The sequence below is a fragment of the Pteronotus mesoamericanus genome, unplaced genomic scaffold (genome assembly GCF_021234165.1).
Source record: "Pteronotus mesoamericanus isolate MK-2021 breed Mesoamerican mustached bat unplaced genomic scaffold, CSHL_Meso_final contig_182, whole genome shotgun sequence".
Lineage (NCBI taxonomy): Eukaryota > Metazoa > Chordata > Mammalia > Chiroptera > Mormoopidae > Pteronotus > Pteronotus mesoamericanus.
In genome coordinates this window covers 28987409-29005965 of record NW_026555078.1, presented here as the reverse complement: position 1 = coordinate 29005965, position 18557 = coordinate 28987409, and the positions used below count along the sequence as shown (strand labels likewise).

General features: G+C 40.3%; 1 protein-coding gene across 2 annotated transcripts in view; it reads left to right on the top strand.

Moving 5' to 3' along the window:
- DAAM1 (dishevelled associated activator of morphogenesis 1) overlaps window positions 1-15821 on the top strand; it is a 149801-nt gene extending 133980 nt beyond the window's left edge. For both annotated transcript variants that reach the window (XM_054567491.1, XM_054567490.1), the window contains 7 exons: window positions 728-816; window positions 1698-1866; window positions 5852-5959; window positions 7321-7381; window positions 10254-10385; window positions 13430-13600; window positions 14662-15821. In XM_054567491.1, coding sequence (XP_054423466.1) covers window positions 728-816; window positions 1698-1866; window positions 5852-5959; window positions 7321-7381; window positions 10254-10385; window positions 13430-13600; window positions 14662-14871 — 940 coding nt within the window. In that variant the 3' untranslated portion in view covers window positions 14872-15821. The remainder of the gene's footprint in view (window positions 1-727; window positions 817-1697; window positions 1867-5851; window positions 5960-7320; window positions 7382-10253; window positions 10386-13429; window positions 13601-14661) is intronic.
- The last annotated feature ends 2736 nt before the right edge of the window (window positions 15822-18557 follow it).

Genomic DNA, 18557 nt, shown 5'->3' with positions numbered 1-18557 from the left:
GGTCCCACTGGGCTGAAATTTCCACCAGACAGCAGGTTAGGCAGTGATTCCCGAAGGTCTGGGCCAAAATGCCTGCCCTCGGCCCTCAGCAGCACAGAGCTGCTGACCTGGGCGGTGACCGGAGGACAGTCCGCATCCTTGTTATCTTGAGTAGCTAGTTTGCTGTCTTGGAAGACAGAGCTTGCCAGCGCTGAGGGAGCAGAGAGGGAGCTGACTGGAAGAGAGGAGGGTTTGGGGATGTGCAAGGGGAGAGGACGCTATGAGGATAGAATGCTGGAGGCAGTTATATCCTCCGCAGTTTTTCCACGGGCAAACTCTGTGGAAAGTTAAGAAGCAAGAATGAAGTATAGGAAACAACCCTTTATTTGAATGAGGAGTCTTTTCAGTTACATCCTTTTTATCCCTTCTCTGTCCACTAGAGCTGCTGGGACTCTGAGGAAGGGAAGGGACTTTAGTCAGTAGCAGCCAGCCATTGCCTAATCTGATGGGAGAGGAGGACCCTGGCGCAATTGCCGAAATACCCCCTGTAGGTCAGAGGAAAGTGGGCCCCCCAGGCGAAGTGCTTCATGCCCTGTGCTCCTGTCCAGGCGAGGAAGAGAGAGAGAGAGAGAGTGTATGTCTGTCTCTGTCTGGGGTTGGGGTGCTCTGAGGTACCCCGCCTCCATATCCATTGAGTGAACATGGACATATTAAGTGAATATTTATTACCCTCTGCTTGTTCTTACAGAATTAATCATTATCAGCAGAGACTGCAGTCACTGTATTTCAAAAAGAAGTTTGCAGAGCGTGTGGCAGAAGTTAAACCAAAAGTGGAAGGTAAAGTCAAAGTGAAGCAGCCCACATTGAGTGTGACGATCATCTTAAGTGTCCATATACAAGTGCAATCTGAGTGCACAGAGTAAATAGGATTCCTTTGGTGATTTCTTTGCTTGAAATCTTTTCGAATTCTAATGGATAATTCCTTAAGGTCAGCACTTGGCTCGCTGACCTGGCCATACCTCCCGGGCTCCCTTGCTGGATTGGGCTTTTGACCACATGGGTGTTAATGAGGAATATATATGACTTCTACTAGCATTAAACCTTTAATTAGCTTTCTTGCAACAGGACCTTACTAGACTTTTCTAAGAGAAGATTTGAGGCTATAAATATGAGTTGGTTTTGAGGCTATTAAATTTGTAAATGTTTGAAGCGTGGTCAAGGCAACTGCAGAGCAGAACGCCAGCAGGCAGGCTGGAATGAGGAGCCTGCTTGAGCCCTGATCCCTGATCCCTGATGATACCTACAAGTGGTGACTTGTTACACACTTGACCAATTTTTCTATCAATGGAATTGATCAGAAATCCTGTTGATCTCACTCACCCCAGGCAAGAAAGTGTTTGCAAAAGAATGTGGGAAGTGCACTTTCTGTTCTGTGTATTTCTAACTGCTTCTGACTGGTAAGTCAGCCAAGACAAGGACTGGAAAAGGAGAGGATTGTGCAACTGACTGCGGGAGGGGAGTCTCTTGAACAACTTCCACTGCCTCTGCCTGTGCTCTTGCTCTTTGCTCCTAGTTTAGATGTTTTTGAAAGTGCCCTGGTCATCTAACGACCCAGGCTTGTACCTTCAGTAGATACTATTAGGTGTGTGGAGTTAAAATGGATATTCCTGAAAAGTCTTGGTTGTAATAGTAGTATTCTTGTACGTTTTGTTTTGAAGCAATTCGTTCTGGCTCAGAAGAGGTGTTTAGGAGCAGTGCCCTGAAGCAGTTGCTTGAAGTGGTTTTGGCATTTGGAAATTATATGAATAAAGGCCAAAGGGGCAATGCATATGGATTCAAGATATCCAGCCTAAACAAGATCGCTGACACAAAATCCAGTATTGACAAGTGAGTACGGGATCTTCCAACGCTCAGAGGCCCCAGGTGCTTAGGTCAGGGCTTCCGTTTGTACCCTCGCGGTCCTGCACCTCCTGGCACCGCGGCGCCCGGTCGGCACTCACCTCTCACTCCTCTCCATCCTCCCTCGCGACCATGGGTTGTCCCTAGGTTCCCCCAGGCCAGTTATCCTTCATCCATTTTCAGCCTGCAGGGATGTCATCTAGCCCAAGTTTTTGTTTTTTGTATTTTCTAAGATAAATTTGTTATTTTTAGTATGATACATTTAAGACAAATTCACTAATTATAAGTGTGCATCTTGATGAATTTTCACAAACTGAACACATCTGTGTAACTGGTGCCCAGGCGAAGAACTAGAGCTACCAGCGCTTCCCTAGTCGGCCCATGACCTCTCCCAGCCCCTACCCTCCGAGGAGGACCGTGTTCCAGGGGAAAGAAAAATAACCTGGTGGTTGATGATAGAATCGGAAGCTTATTGGGTTTTTACACATTGAAGCTAGCAGCTATAGGAAAAAGTTATGTGTAAATGTCTCTTGGCTGTGGGTATTTTAGCTACTCATCCCAAGACTTGTTAAAATGTGTCCTAGAAAGTACATTTTAGGTGAACAGATTCTTGTTAGAGACACTGAGATGTGAAAGTGCTCTGGGGTCATTAGCGTGTAGGGTCATTAAGAATATTCAGTCTAGTTTCCTGAGAGCCATGTTTCTCTGCGGTTCTCACTGACTTCAAAGGAACACACACAATTGTTTCTAAGATGGACTTCTCTGCACCCGCATTTTTTTTTTAATGTGGGCTGCTCACCCTAATTATTCCCAACTAGTGAGGCTTTTTACTCTGTATTTTCTATAGGGTTGGTGAGGCATGGGGTTATGGCCACCCTGAACCCGTCCCATAAGAAATGCTGTGTTAAATTACAGGGCTATTCCTTATTTTTGCATCATGTAGAGATAGATGAACAAAGGGCAGCTGTTATGTTTTCTCACCGCCACCTTCTTTTTAATGTAAGTGCTGGATCCTTTTTAGGATACTTTCACATTTGATTGTCCCAACAGCCTGTGAAGTGCACAGGCCAAGTGCTGTATCACCTATTGGCAGATAAAGAAACCAGGGCAGGCTCCTTTAGCTTCCCTGAGGTCCCAACAAGCAGGGTCATTGACCTTACAGGTTTCTGACACGTGTTTATTAGTCTGTCCACAGTTCTACTCTTCAAAAAAAAATAGGTCTTATTTGGAGGTTATAGTAAATAACCACAGCATCTTACTCGCATATCAAGAGCAGCCACCTCTTTAAGGAAGGATGTTCTCTTCAGCTGGGCTTGCAGGTAGGAGGAAAGGAAACCCTGACAACCTGTCGGTCCTGTTCTCCCACTCCCTCTCCCCCTCACAGACACACACACAAGCCTTTGATACCCTGTGCCCTCCCATCTTACTGATAACCTGACACTTACTACATGATTATCTGCTTTATCAGGGTTACTACAGAATTTATCTAACCCAGAAGCCTTTTCCAAACAAATAAATTAAAAACATTTCTGATCTCTTTCTTTTTCCCCTTCTTTCTGCCAGTGACTATTTGGTCCCGCAAAGTAGCACTAGGGTCTTATATACCTACAGTGCCTAGCAGGGTGCCTTGCTTATAAGCTGTCACTCAGTAAATGTATCTAATCGAACTGCACAAGAGTGGGATAGTCAGCCTGAAGGGCCATTCACTCTGCATTAAAGGCTTATTTCTGGTAATAAGAGGATGATCAAATGTGTGCCTTAGCTGTTTTTTAATTCTTCAAGAATTTATTCAGTCAAATAAGGTGTTATTTGGATAGGAAATATATGTGGAAGCTCTGATCTGGTTTTAAGTCTTTCTACACTAAGAAAGGTCTGTGTAGTAGATTAAAATGAATTTCTCTAAATAACAAAGCTTTTCTCCAAAATAGTGAAGAAACGTGGCATTTCTCTTTCTTTGGGGTTGGGATTTTGCTCCCTTGGGCTTCTCCTCACATAGCAGGCACATGAGCAGACACGCAGATCCTGTGGATGGCAAAATTGACATGCAGTGATACAGCTGAACATCTGCAAAAGAAGTGGCTAGAATCTTTAGCCACTGTTTTACTTTGCTGCACAATTGTTCTCTAATTGTTGAGAGCAAGAAAAACAAAGGAATTTTTTTTTTCTTGTACATGTGAGCCAGTTGACTCAGAGGAATAGGATTACATTGACTCTCTCGTAAGCTGCAAGGGTAACCAGAAATCGTTTTCATTGTTATGGACAAGAGAGTTGTGTGACAGCTCTGCCACTTTAGCGGGAGGTGGGTAGGACTGTTGTGACTTAGCATTGTGAATTAACAGACTACCAAAAAATTAAGGAAATGCATTAAAAGAAATGCATTGTGTCCTCTTGATTATGATAACTTTCAGTAGACTAGTAGTTCTTGATCCTAGCTGCTGTTGGGTTGGCCAAAAAGTCCATTTAGTTTTTTCCATAAAATCAAAGACACATTTTTCATTTCCACCAATAATTTTATTGATTTGGATATTTTGACTATGTCAGCTATCTCCCACGTGATATAACGTTAATTCTCTTTTCTTTTTTTATTTAATATTTATTGTATTTTTTCCCATTACCATTTATATTGTTCTCAGTGTCTCGATTTGATCACTATCAACTTCACCTGGTCTACCTGACCATGGAGCATTGTCCAGTGAGAAATCTCCAGCACGAAATTTTGCAAACCACTTTTGACATGTTCAGTCAGTCACAGCACCTTCTCCATACACTGCACAAATCTTTTCTTTGCATTTCAGTTGTGTTCTTACCTTTATGGGAATATTAAAGCATAATACAGTGAAACTGTTGCATATTTTCTTCCATCTTCAATATTAAAATGGCTACACAAAAATTCACCAATTTGGTAAGTTTTTTTTTAATGCATGCTGATATGAAACAATCTAAGAAAATTTTTTCAAATGACGTTAACGACAACTAAGCACTACTAGAACCATCTGACAGAAAAAAACAAACAAATATTTTAGCCAACCCAATAGAATCACTGGGGAGTTTTAAAAAAAAATACCCACACCTGGCCCCACCTCATTCCAATTAAGTGAATCTTAGTTTGGCCCAGGTGTCTGGGATCCAGGTGATTATCATGCGCAGGGGAGGCGTTGGGGACAATGGGACCAGACTACCATAGCTCTGCCTAATAGATAATGTTATCAGATGCCCGCCTTTTCAACCCAGGTCACTCAGGGTTCAGGCCTGTCACCACTGAAGGGGGTGGGGGGTTGTGTCATCAGGAGCCAAAGTGTTGGCTAATTTAGGAAATGGATTCTTGACCACCAGCATAGCATATCCATGACGGCACAATCCTGGCCCCCTTCCAGGCCCGGCCCTGACACAGGGAGCTGGCTAACTCTGACCGCCCCCTGCTGCAACAGCAAAACAAAGGAGTCTGAGAGGAAGAGAGGTACCATAGAGTTGAAAGAAACCTTAAATGAGAATTTATCAATAACTGTCATCAGTGAGTGGCTGCTGTGTACTTTTAGACTTGAAAATAGCTGTCCTCGTTAGTGGATTAAACATCCCTCAGTCCCCAGCCCTGCTGCTTGTATGCGCCTTCGGGGCTCAGCTGTTCTGTGGGTGGAGGCACCGCGAAGGACCCGCCCCATTGGCGATGGTTCAGATTCATTTCCATCACCCATCACATTACCCAGATTTCAAAGGATGTTCATTATGGGCCAAAGAAATAATTCTTATCCCCTGCCCTTTCCTTGTAGAAGATGTATGCTTCCTTTTGAAATATATTTATGTAAATTTCACGTAGGCTCTCCCTACATCCCCTTCTCTTGAGAATCCTTGCCTTATCAGAAACTCCAGAGTTTGAAATTAATGCAGGAATATAGCATTCTTGTGGGTTCAACCACTTGAATATACAAATCATATGCAGATATTAACCATCGTTAATATTCTTCTTTAATTGTAGGAACATTACACTTTTGCACTATCTCATAACAATTGTGGAAAATAAGTACCCCAAGGTTCTCAACCTAAATGAAGAACTGCGGGACATTCCTCAAGCAGCAAAAGTAAAGTAAGTATTTACAGTCAATTTTTTAGCTTTTTATATCGCTTGGACTGTGCTTTAGCTATAGAAGGAGTTAGTTAGCTTTGCCTGAAAAGGGCCCTTCTGTTTGCATTCCCCTGAATACTAGTATATGAAATAGAGTTTGAACCTTATCCAAATCACTCAAATGTGTTACATGGTTTTGAATAAATGTGTGTGTTCCAGCTCCTTTGGAATACTCCTGCATGCAATGTTTAACTTCCACAAAACCTTATTACGAGTTTATTCAGAGTATGTATTGAGTTAAGGAATGTGGTTTCACTAGTACTTTTCAAAGGCAGTTCTATTAAAATATAGGTAGTGAAATGAGGATGGATGGGTAAGCAAATAGAAGACTTGAGTGTCAGGGCATACATAGCTTTCACATGGGCACACACACGCTCCCAGAAACCAAGGCAACCTTCTAATGGAAAGCAGTCTTTATGCAAATGAAGGCACTAAAAATAAAAAATGGGAAGTTGCCAGACTTTTACCACAAGCTTCACACCACTTTTCAGAGACTGAGGAGGAGGCAGTTTTTTTTGCTGTTGTCTCTCCTCCTCCTTCTGGCCTTTAAAAAAAAGTTTTCTTAACTGCATCTTTCTGCAGTGAATTTGAAAAATATGGTAAGCAGACGGATTTTTTCTCTCTGTAGAGTTTGGTGGAAATGTACCATGTAAGACACGAAGTTAAAATGTTAAAGTAAATGAAGTGTTGGTGAATTTGTTTACATGTGAATTATCTGTGGGAATGAAGTTGTATTATTTCACTTAAAAGTTCTCAAACAGAAAGCATTATGGAAGAAACCCAGGAAGCTTACTCAGTTTTTTTTTTAAAGCAAAAACAATGAGAACTAGTTAATACAACCTTAAGAAAAATTATTGTTGATTGAAATTTAAGCCATCACCTTGTACTTTCCACACTACTGGCGCTTTCATGAGTAGCAATACAGCAATTATAAAGAGCACAGTGTGAGTGCAGCTGTGGACAAGCTCATGTTTTGCTTGCTCAAAGGGAGCCACACATGGCAAGAAATTCATTTTCACATAGAGTAATTTGCTTAAGTGAGATTTTTGAGATTAAAACATTAAATATTTTTTACAGATGGAAAGACCTTTGTATTCTGTTATTTTTAACCTATAAATTATACCTGCTGGCTGCGGAAAATAAAAAACAGAATTCCACAAGTTTAAAATAATGTTGTCTTTCTGTGAGATCTGAACATTGAAGGGAACTTTAAACATTTAAAATAAACTGAATAGACTTCCAAGCATGGAATATTAAACCCATCGTATGTTTAATATGTCTAAGTCACATGTTGGTTACTAAAATATTGCTGTTTGCAACAGCATGACTGAGCTGGACAAAGAAATAAGTACCTTGAGAAGTGGCCTGAAAGCGGTAGAGATGGTGAGTATCTGTTTCTTGTTCTAATCCCCAGTCTCGTCACTGTGTCTACCGCTGGTGGTACCCAGCAGATGAGTCGCTGGTTGCCTTGGCATGTGCTATGTCTGGATAAACATCTATTGATTTAAACACACACACACACACACACACACACACACACACCCCCACCCCCACCCCCACCCCCCACCCGCCTGCCCCCGCCCTCAAATCAGCAACAATGAAGAAGCAAAGGCAGGTCGTGTTTAGCCAGACAACTCCGTTGCAGGCAGCAGGACATCGTCGTGGGGCTGTCCTGAAACGGGGGCTGGGAGGCTGGACCTAGAGTGGCACCAGCTTCCTGCCTGCGAGGCAGGACTCACTGAAGTAGGCTGGGCTACCTAATCTTCAAGGATCCTCTCAGTGTCCGTGTTCTGTTAATGAACGATGTTTGCTCTCTCCATAGAGTAATGGAACTTCTCTGTTGTCTTTGAATCAGTCCTTTGGGGAATATTTATTGAGCAGACACTTGGGTGAACTGTCCCTTCTCAAGGCCGAGGGGCCCTGATGATTCAGATCCTTGCCCTCCAAGTATTGCCATGGCCAAGAGCAATCAATCCAGAGAATATTTGCGTTTGATCAGTTTGACCGCTTCCAGATAAGCACAGCAGTTACAAAGGCGCCTTCCCAAAGAAGAGTGGATGTAGGTTAGTCTGAGCCTTAGGGAATGCCCGGCGTGTATTAGAGGAAGCTGCTCTGCGGGAGGAGATGGACTTCGAGCTGTGCTGAGAAGGGGAGTGTGGTAAACTCAGGTGCACAGGAGGGAAGCCTGGCCCAGACCTCAGCAGAAGGAAAGCAGGTCAGGCTGCTGGAGGCAGAGGAGTCAGTGGAACAGACCGTGCTGGGGAGGGCACCGTGCCACCAGGGTCCTGCACCAATGCGGCCATCAGTGAGGAGGCAGGTCAAGGGGTGAGAAACCTCACTCAGGAGAGTGGACATGGCTCTGTCTGGCCCTTGGTGAAGGAGGCTGATTCACGGGCAGCTTGGAAAGGTGCCCCTCTCATAAATACTTTTCAAAATTATGCCGTAGAAAGTAGTTGACTTCATTAGAGACATACCTCTAATAAAAATTAAAGTTACAATGCCTAACCAATCTTTTCTGTTGGTTTTTAATAAATTAAGGAGCATGTAAGGTTTTCTTTATTCCCTTGGGGTGGGGGGAGTGGGCTGTTCAAAAAGAAAAGTAGATGAACTAATTGAATGAACTCTTTCCTCCCAGCCCCAGGGGGCCGAGAGACTGAGTGAGTACGTAGGACGTCCTCAGCTTTCAGAGGCTAAACTGGACAAGGGCATTTTGGGACAAGGCTTGTTTTATTTCCTCCCAGTAGAAGGCTCTCTTGAGGCTGGCGTGGCAGTTATAACAGCCTAAAAGCCTCATCATGGATGCTTTGACCCTTGCGTCTGAGCTATGAGCTACTTCACAGCCAGGTGTGGGGCGCAGGGCCAAGGAAGTTTTGTGTTTGAAGTTTATTAAAGGTAGCTTTGCTGAACTCTCTCCAGCATCTGGGTCATATACACTGTCCCACACTCTTCATAGGAAGGGGGCTACAGAAGCCTCCCTCTCCCTCCAGCAGCTTAAATGTCAAGGTGTAGCCTGGGAAAGAAATATTAGGAGGCAGCCCTTGGCCTGTCTAAATATTCATGTATCCTAATAGTGATCTGCACAAATTGATCATGTTGTTTGAACATAGCAGAGACAGAATTCTTTTGATATTATACATTAATGAGACATTTTAAGATTCCTTTCACATGTGCACCTCACACACACAATGCTCAGCTTCCAGGCCAACGTACTAGAATTGTGACCATATTTTCCAATCAGAGCAAGCTCTCTAAATCGTGAGTTTCCATTCCTATTATTTCATTTGATTCTCATGGTGATGGAGATATTGCCCTCCTTTTTACAAGTGAAGAAATTGAGGCCCAGGCCCCTTGTCATGGATCAGAACCAAACCTGCGGTGGAGCTGAGTCAGAACCTGTAGCCTGTAGCCTTTACACTCCTGCTCGTCAGTACGTCTGCCAAAGCAGGTGAATAAGAAAAGAGGTCCCGATTATAGATCCAAGTTAACTCGGTTTGTATACAGCATAGTTGTTACTGAGACTCTGGGGTCGGGCAGAGCTGAGTTCAGATTCTAACCCTATCATATATCATCAGTTGCTTGACTTTGCACAAGGATTTTAAACCCTCTGAACATCGATTATGTGCCTCTACAATGGGGAAAATAATGCCTCATCAGAGAGGTGTTGGGGGATTTGAAAAGAAAGTGCATCTGGCAACGGTTGAAATGAATTATTAAAATTAAATTAGAATTTGAATAATCTGTGTTCGGTACCATGGTAATGGGGAATGTGGACAGTTAACAAGGCACTGATACTCCTTACCTGCCTGTTCACAAAAACTGAATGGTGTGGAAAAGAAAAAAAAATGGTAGCTGATTATGGTGCCAGATGCTGCCGTTGAAACTCTACTGACCCAGGTATCATGGTGTAGGAAGTAAATAGACTTGGGAGAGAGGGAAAGAAGAAAAGCAAAATCAGGGAACTGGAATTCTTGTTTAACTTGTATTAATTTTATCCAAATGCTGACCTTCTTACATTTAAGCCAGTATAAGAAATCACACTGATGAAGTACTCAGACAATTAGTTAAATGGCTGTTGGCAAATATGCGTGCGCACACTGGCCTGGCGCTCGCATGGTGGGCAGAAGGGCAGGTAGAGCTAGACCATCACAAAAAGTTTCAGAGCAGGTGTCTGAAATAAATTTGAGGCATAGGGAAAATGAGACAAGGTATGTTTGCATTCAAAGCCTACATTGACGTTTTCTATTTCCTGTTTCAGGAGCTAGAATATCAGAAGTCTCAGCCCCCGCAGCCTGGAGACAAGTTTGTGTCTGTTGTCAGCCAGTTCATCACAGTAGCCAGCTTCAGCTTCTCTGATGTTGAAGATCTTCTAGCAGAAGCCAAAGACCTGGTAAATTTCCTCGTGCACACTGAGTGTTGTTCGATAGGGTTTGGTACTTTTCAGACATTATACTATAAGTGTATTTTTATTTCTAGACTGAGATCAATTGAAACACAACCTTTTTGTCTGACTGGCCTGTGTTGCCTTGAGGTCAGCCAGGCCATGAAGTATCTGAATAGTGTAAAGCCAGTAAATAAACCAAGACGGTTTTCTCTTGGTTAATAGTGGATTGAAGTACTTACCTCTGGAAACCAGAAAAGAATAGATAACGAAAACCAAAGTCGGGATGAAATGTGAGGTCAGGTGTGACCAAGGCCATGTGCCTCAGTGCCTGTGAATAATGTGCTGTCCTGCAATGAAGACTTGCGGGGACGGGATACTCCCTCTTGAAATTTCTAGTAGAACTTGTTAAATGAGATGCCTCTTAATTCTCAGTCTCATTGGAAGAGAAATATTTTTAAGATATTTCTTTTCATAATTTTTGCTATTTCAAAATTTTGTTTTCCTATAGAGGAAAAGTTGTTGTAGGGTAATTACCAAAACCTGTAAATCCTCCTGCATGCGCACGTATGTGCGCGCGCGCTCTCTCTCTCTCTCTCTCTCATTATTTCCTCTTCCAAAATATACCCACATTCATACACATACATAGGCATACATTCTCTCATTTCCTTCCTCATTGTTTATAAATGATATTAAGCTCCTACTGCAACTTACTGAGTACTTCCGTACTGCCCATTTCTCAGTTGCCACAATTTTGGCTTTAACCTGAATCTTCCCTTTGCAACTTGAGTAATGGATATCATTTTTCTGTGGTCATGTGTTCAGTTATAGACTTGCATGCTTGTTGATGTAAGTGTATACACATATTGGTTAAAATTCAGAAGTACACAGTGTTAAGATACATTAGAGACTCTCAACATTAAGACCCATTTCTAACATTATTAAATACACGGAGAGACAATATACGTTCAAATGGCTACTGTTAGAGGGCCAGCCTCTGGTATCCCATGACTGCAGTGAGTCAGCTGTGTCAGCCACCTCCCCCAGGGTAGCCCCCTCTATGTCTTGTTTGTGTATTTTTGAGGTATACACCCAAAAGGGGACACCTTTTTGTAAAGGAGGGGGACACCCCCCAGTCTCACCCCAAACCAGAAAATAGAGTACCTACTTCATGAAGGGCCCAAACATTTTTGTGAGAAGCAAGTTAATATTTGATTTAAATACACACACACAGTCTGTTTTTTTCCCTTTATTTTAGTGTGGGAACTTTAGCCTGGAACTAGTTTTCCTCATATTTCTAAGACAAAAATATACATGACTTCATCATCACTAGGATTCCTAGATAAAAAGATCATTCAGGATGGCTTGAAGTGCATGAACTTGAATGTTTTAGAAACACAATTGTAGGCTGTCTATTGCCATATTGTTCATTCCAGAACTTTTAGAAATTAGCTTATTAAACCACGGAACAAGCTAGAGCACTGTATATAGTGTGTGAAGAATGTTATGCTTTTTCCTAAAGAGCTCTGGTTTCTAAGAGCGTATTTCCAAATAAGTAAAACGTTGAGAACAACTCCTCAGTGAAGGAAAAACTGCTAAAAGAATATTTTTATCATAAATTTAAAGATAGGAAATAATTGTAAAATGTCATATACACACACAAACACATATAATGTAATCAAAAATTGTTTATTTAAGAATAAATATTGAGGGGGAATTGAAGGCAGGTAGTCACAAGGTACAAACGTCCAATAAGATACTTAAGTCCTGGGGATGTAACGCACAACATGATGGCTATAGTTAACACTGCTGTGTGCCATATTTGAAAGGTGTTAAGAGAGTAGGCCTAAGAGTTCTTATTGCAAGGAAAAAATAGTTTTTCCTTTCCTTTAATGTCTATATGACTTGATGGATATTTACTAAACTATGGTGGTCGTCATTTCACCATATACATAAGAAATTACACTGTGTATCTTAAACTTATGCAGTGCAGTATGCTGTTGCATCTCGATAGAACTGGGGCAGGGGGATAAGAATAAAAGAGAACAGATATTTAAAACATTTCCTTTAGGTAGATAGTATCACTGAAATATCAGAAAAACTTAGTATAAAGGCAAGTGGTGCAAGAGGATTAAAACCAGTTAGAAAGTCTTGTGTCAGGGGATTGCATAAACTTCATGGTCTAAATATATTTAAAAAAATTAAAAATCTGAACAATTTTAAGTAGTTATTTAGGCACAGGGAATGAGTATTTATTTGACTTTGAAACTAGAAACACCATCCTTAGTAGCTTAGGAGCAACAGCCTTAGATCCTTATAGCAGGAAGAAAATTCTAACAATTTGACCAGCATTGAATCTTATTTGGATAATCATAATGGTGCTAAGACTTCTGAAAGCATGCCATCCCAAGTTATGAAGATAAATACCAGGAGAACTAAAATTAGAAACAGTTAAAACTAAAAACACTGAAAATATTATTTTGTTTCCATATATATTTTTTCAATATAATTTTTTACAAGTCTCCCTTAATAATCAGTTATTGTTTTCTAATTGAGGCCCAGGAAATATCATAACAATGCTGGCATTATTTATGATTAGAAAAATCATCTAAGAAGCACTGGATCCCATTTGCTTTTGATATTAACCATATGGCACCAATAAATGATATTAAACTACTTCAAAGGAAAGTTAAAAGTACAAGTTTCCCTTCCCCTGCTGAGTTTGCTATTAGTTTTATGTCTTGAGTGCTCTGCCCTATGATATTTTGCTTTCTTGTTTTTACTACTGTTTAGTTAATAAAAAGTCATAGGAGGTAATCATAGATGTTAAGCTGAAATGAGGCGGACAAGAATAAATGGTTTCAAAAGTCGAGGGGTATTAAATTTATTTTACTTTAGGAATGGCTGATAGACATGTGTTGCAGCCAAAGACAAATATAGGCTCACTAAAATCCAGCAAATTAAATTCGACTCAATTTGAGCTTGAGTCCTAGAGGGATTTATATTTGTTCATGGAACTGCATATTTCTTAAAACCTCTTTTATTTTTTCCAGTTCACTAAAGCAGTGAAACACTTTGGGGAAGACGCTGGCAAAATACAGCCAGATGAGTTCTTTGGCATCTTTGATCAGTTTCTTCAAGCTGTGTCAGAAGCCAAACAAGAGAATGAAAACATGAGAAAGAAGAAGGAGGAGGAGGAGCGCCGAGCTCGCATGGAAGCGCAGGTAAGAAGAGAACAATCAGCTGGTCGGTTGCACCTCCAGGAAGGTCTGTGGCTGTAGCTCCTTGGTTTTTAACCAGCACTCTCTAGGATGTTGATGGAAGTTTAAACTGTATAAAGTTTCTCTTGGGTAAATTGGCAGTCTATATCCAAAGCCCGAAAACTTATATGCAGATCCTTTGATCTGGAATTCCACTTCTTAGAAACTATGCTAAAGAAATAGTCATAAATTTGCACAAAGAGAACAGCAGTCTTTATAATTGCCCCAACCTGGAAACAACCCAAATGTTTACCAGCCAGATATTAGTTCTAAATGATGTAATAGCTACATAATGGAATATTTATGCAGTCCTTAATAGTCATGTCTTCAAAGGTTATTTAAAAATGCAAGGAAGCTTACAAAATGATTTCTACATGAAATCTTTTTTTAAAAATGAGTGTAAATACAGAAAATAATAGTGGTGCAATACTGCCCCAAAAAGTTCAAAGTGGTTATCTCTTGATAGTAGAAATAAGGATGAACTTTTCCCTTTCTGTTTATCTGAATTATCGAAATTTTCTATAATGCATGTGTGTATTTTGGCTTTTAATAACAGTAGCTATTTCATAGTGGGTTCCAGGCATTCATGTGAGATACAGGCCAAGTCTTTGATGTGAGGGAAGTGGCTCGATGAGGATTTATTTGCTGTAGTCTCTCTGTACCATCAGAGAAACCAGTATTTGAGGTCTATTTCATAGTGATAACTTTCTTGTTCCATTAGAGAAAAAGAAGTTGCTTCAATTACTCTTTGTTTTTTTGAACTAGAGTATCATGAGGGTTACCTAGATTCTAGAATACCCTTTGGGATTCTCATCACAAAGTAGTGGTCACTTTTCTCCATTGCTCATTGCTTCAACAATGAGAGCTCATGCCCCCTCTCTTGTGACATTAAGGGGGCTCAGCCGCTCTAGACGGACATGGCTCGGTGTGGCTGAAGCATTGCCATATTTCACAGACTGTATCACCACCACTGAAAACCAAATACAGCACATGGACACTTCTAAGAGGGTGCTCTCTATTCGCAGCTCAAAGAACAACGGGAAAGGGAACGTAAAATGAGGAAAGCTAAAGAGAACAGCGAGGAAGGCGGAGAGTTTGATGACCTGGTCTCAGCTTTACGCTCGGGAGAAGTGTTTGACAAAGACCTTTCGAAACTGAAACGGAACCGCAAACGCATTACCAACCAGGTGACGGACAGCAGCCGAGAGAGACCGATTACAAAACTCAATTTCTAATTTTCCTTGAATCCTTTTTTAGAAAGCTCATTAGCATCCCGTTGAAGTGACTAGAACTTTTCATTACACTGCCTTGCAAATCCAAACAGTGGCAATTTCTTCCTTCATCTGTGAGTGAATGCGTGAATGTGTGTATGTAAATGTATGTGTATATGTATATCAAAAAATGTATATAGAAGTCGGGTGTCGTCTGGAGACCTATCTATATGGTTTTTCAAAGCCTGTGTTAATGTTTGTGCTCAGAACCCCTTTGTGTATGCATTCATATTGAGTGTGGCTCATATTCTTCCCCGGAACACCACGACTGTTCAGAAGCACAATAGTCTCTCCTGAAAGAGAAGACAGAGACATTCCCTAGAGTAAAAAGAAGAACAAAAGAGAGGAGAGAAAAAAAAAAAAGCTTGAGAAATATTTTACAGTTTCCAAGTTTGTTGTACTTTGAAATTATTTTCATTGGTGAAACTCGGGTTGGAAAAATATAGATTTAAAATGGTTTTTGATAGTCGACCATGTGATGCTGGTACATCGCATCAGTAACTTGCCAGGACCAGCTTAGGGTTTCTGACGTTGGTGTGGGGATGCAGTCTGTAAATGTTTATGGAGAACATCTTGCACACAATCTGAATTAGGTAGAATGTCAATCAGAATTTTTTTATATATTTAAAACTTGGACATCAATTTCTTTTCTAATTTCATCGAGTTCTCTGCCAAGCGTCTTGATGATTTCTTTACATTGCTTTTGAAAAGAACACTATCTAAATGCAATCTATACCCTTGTTGAAGAACAAGATTGCCAGAATGTGCTTGTTGTTCTGACAATATAGATATATAAACTTTAAAAATAAGATTTCCCACCCAAGACCTAAAAGGAGGACTTCTCTGAAGGGATAAAAATTATTTTTAAAAATTTTTATGGGGTGCCTTCCTTTTTTTTTTTTTTTTTTTTTTTTTGTATTATCTATTTTCTGTTTTTTAGGACAACCTACATCTTCTGTAAATATAGGTCTGGACTAAATGCACAAAATGTCAACAACACCAACAGAGATGCCCAGATCTGTTTATCTCTAAGTATGTCTGAAGTGGTTTCCTGTTATATGTTGTCATTTTAAATTGTGTGTCAGTAAAGCTACCTGTAAAACTTCAGTCCAAAAGATAAAGCTCTCAGGGAGAAATGAATAAAAACAATGAACATTAGAAAATAAAATATAGATGCTTACCATTAACCTACCAACTCTTAATATCCTTAAATTATATAAAAAAGGACTGTTACTATTTTTTTTTTTTTTTGCTTTGCTTTATTTATTTGTAGTGGGGGAGGGGGACTAAGGTTCTCTCTTTTCTTTCCATCAATCCTGTTGTAGTTGGGTTTCCTGTGGAAAGAGTAGTTTGTCCTGTTGCACTAGAACCTTATTTACTCACTAAATTGAGTTTTTCAGTCAATTAACAAATATTTATTAAACACCTACTATGTGCCAGGCATGGTAGGGCTACAATGGTAAGCAAGACAGAGCCCCTGCCCCCAAGGAGCTCACATTCCAATGGGGATATTAGGGGTGAATAGAATACCAATGTGTGCGCTGTACAGGAATCGTGCTATTTAAAAATAATTTGTATAAACTGTAATGCTTAGCACAGATGGCTAGGTCTCTGTGCTATGTGAAAGCTGTGAAATAGTGCTCTAAGAGTTGTCCAGAGCTGTAGTTTTACATTTTCCCCCTCATTGCAAACTTAGCGACTTTCTACATCTTATGTGAAAGTAAATGACTCTAGCAAATAAAACAGTCATAAATGCGCAGCCGGGGTTGCGCTCCCCCAACCCTTAGTTGCCATGGTCTGCACGTGCACCGCGTCAACGGTGCAGACGGAGACTTTGCTCAAAGAAGGCTGGAGACGAGGAGCGGGGTATGCTGACGGAGTTGTCTATTCCTTAACTAAAGTGCCTCTGTATATTCTTTTCTATTTATAGCAGGAGAAATTTGGTCTGGCTCAATTTTGGAACTGTGTTTTGAAAATGGCTTTGTTTTACAGCTTAAGGAATAGACAAGCGGGTGGCGAGTCACATGAAGGAGCAAGCTTGTGTGTCGTGTCCCTCTTGCCCTTTCTGATCGTCCTCTTTTTGGTATGGCCATCCTGGTAGGCCTCCTTTGCCATTTCCATTTTTGGTTTCTTTCCCCAAAAGCTGTGGGCAGGTAATTCCATGTGCCATTGTTAAAAAAAAAAAAAAAATCTACTTTTTTAGATTGGTGCTGGTGTAAGTAGCCACTTTTCTCTCTTGGGTGTGTATTTTTAAAGTTTTTTGTTGTTTGTTTGTTTGTTTTTTAAATTAATGCCAAAAAGAAGAAGCATTATAATTTGTAAACTTAATTATATGTCTTGTATCTTACTAGCTTAGTAGTTTGAACCACTTAGTCTTTAGGTGCAAGACTGTTGTTATAGTACCGAGAAAAAAATGTTGTATGTGTTATGAAACTGTACATTTTTTTAAATAGCAATATGCAATAAAGAGATGAATTCATTGGGTGTATGTATATGCTTTCTATGAGTTATTAAAACAGCATCGTCAAAATTTTTTGCACTTCGCACCATCAAAGTTAAATATTACAAATTGTTTACTAAATCAGAAATATGTATATATTTTTAAACTTTTACATACCAGACCTAGAAGGATATAGTTTTCTCCTCTGGCAGAATTTAGTATGTCCACAGACTACCATGTGTTACCTCTTTCTATTGTCTCTTTGTTTAACTCTGTGAGATAAAATTTTATGATGGGGCTACTGAGGAAATTCTTCAACTGTGAGCATTGAAAAGACTAGTCTCTAAAATCAAAACCTGTTTCATTTAGAATCTTTTGCTTTTTAAAAATTAATTAAATTTTTTAATTAATTAATTCTGGAAGTGTTACTTGTTCTGAAAGTTTACCTGTTCAGAACAAGGAAGGTGTTTTTTATCCTCTGAAAATTGGGCTTTCCCTTGGTCCCACATCGCTCTGGCTGCCTGGCTGTCCTCAACCCATTTTGAAGTCAAGCTGAAGACAAACTGTTCCAGGGGTTGATAGGGGACCCAAGCACTTTTGGTCTTAAGAGTGGGTTCATGATGTTCTAATAATTACTAACCATCTTGTTTTTCATCAGGTCACTGGATACTGCATAGTATCCAAAGGCTACTTTGTTCTGTTACACTTCTCTTTCATTCAGATGGAAGAGAGCTCTCTGTCCCTTTGGACAAATTTTATATTCCATCCCTCAAACTAAATGTACCTATACCATTGGCTATTTGTGCATTTGAGCATGAAGCTATGTACAGAACCGCCTCGACCTTCATTTGCCCTTGGTGTGTTTGATAGAAATAGGGGGAAACCATGAAACTCTTAGATCACTAACTACTTTTATGTCTTTAGTTTCCCTCCAAAAAGATCATCACTGGGGAAATATGCTTCTGTCATGAGGTGAAGCTATTCAATCCCACCAGAACTTTGCCCCTTTCCTGTAACCTAACATGGGTTTATGTGAAGCAAAAGGATAATCATTAAACTAGTTTGGACACAATTATTCCAAAAACCGTGTTCTGAAAGAGGGCTTTTTTTGTGAGATTTTGTTTCCTATCAAATGGGAAACAAATTAAGAACAACCAAGGTTTAACAGTTACTTGATGCTATTCAGTTCCATAAATAGTAGCTCTGAGAA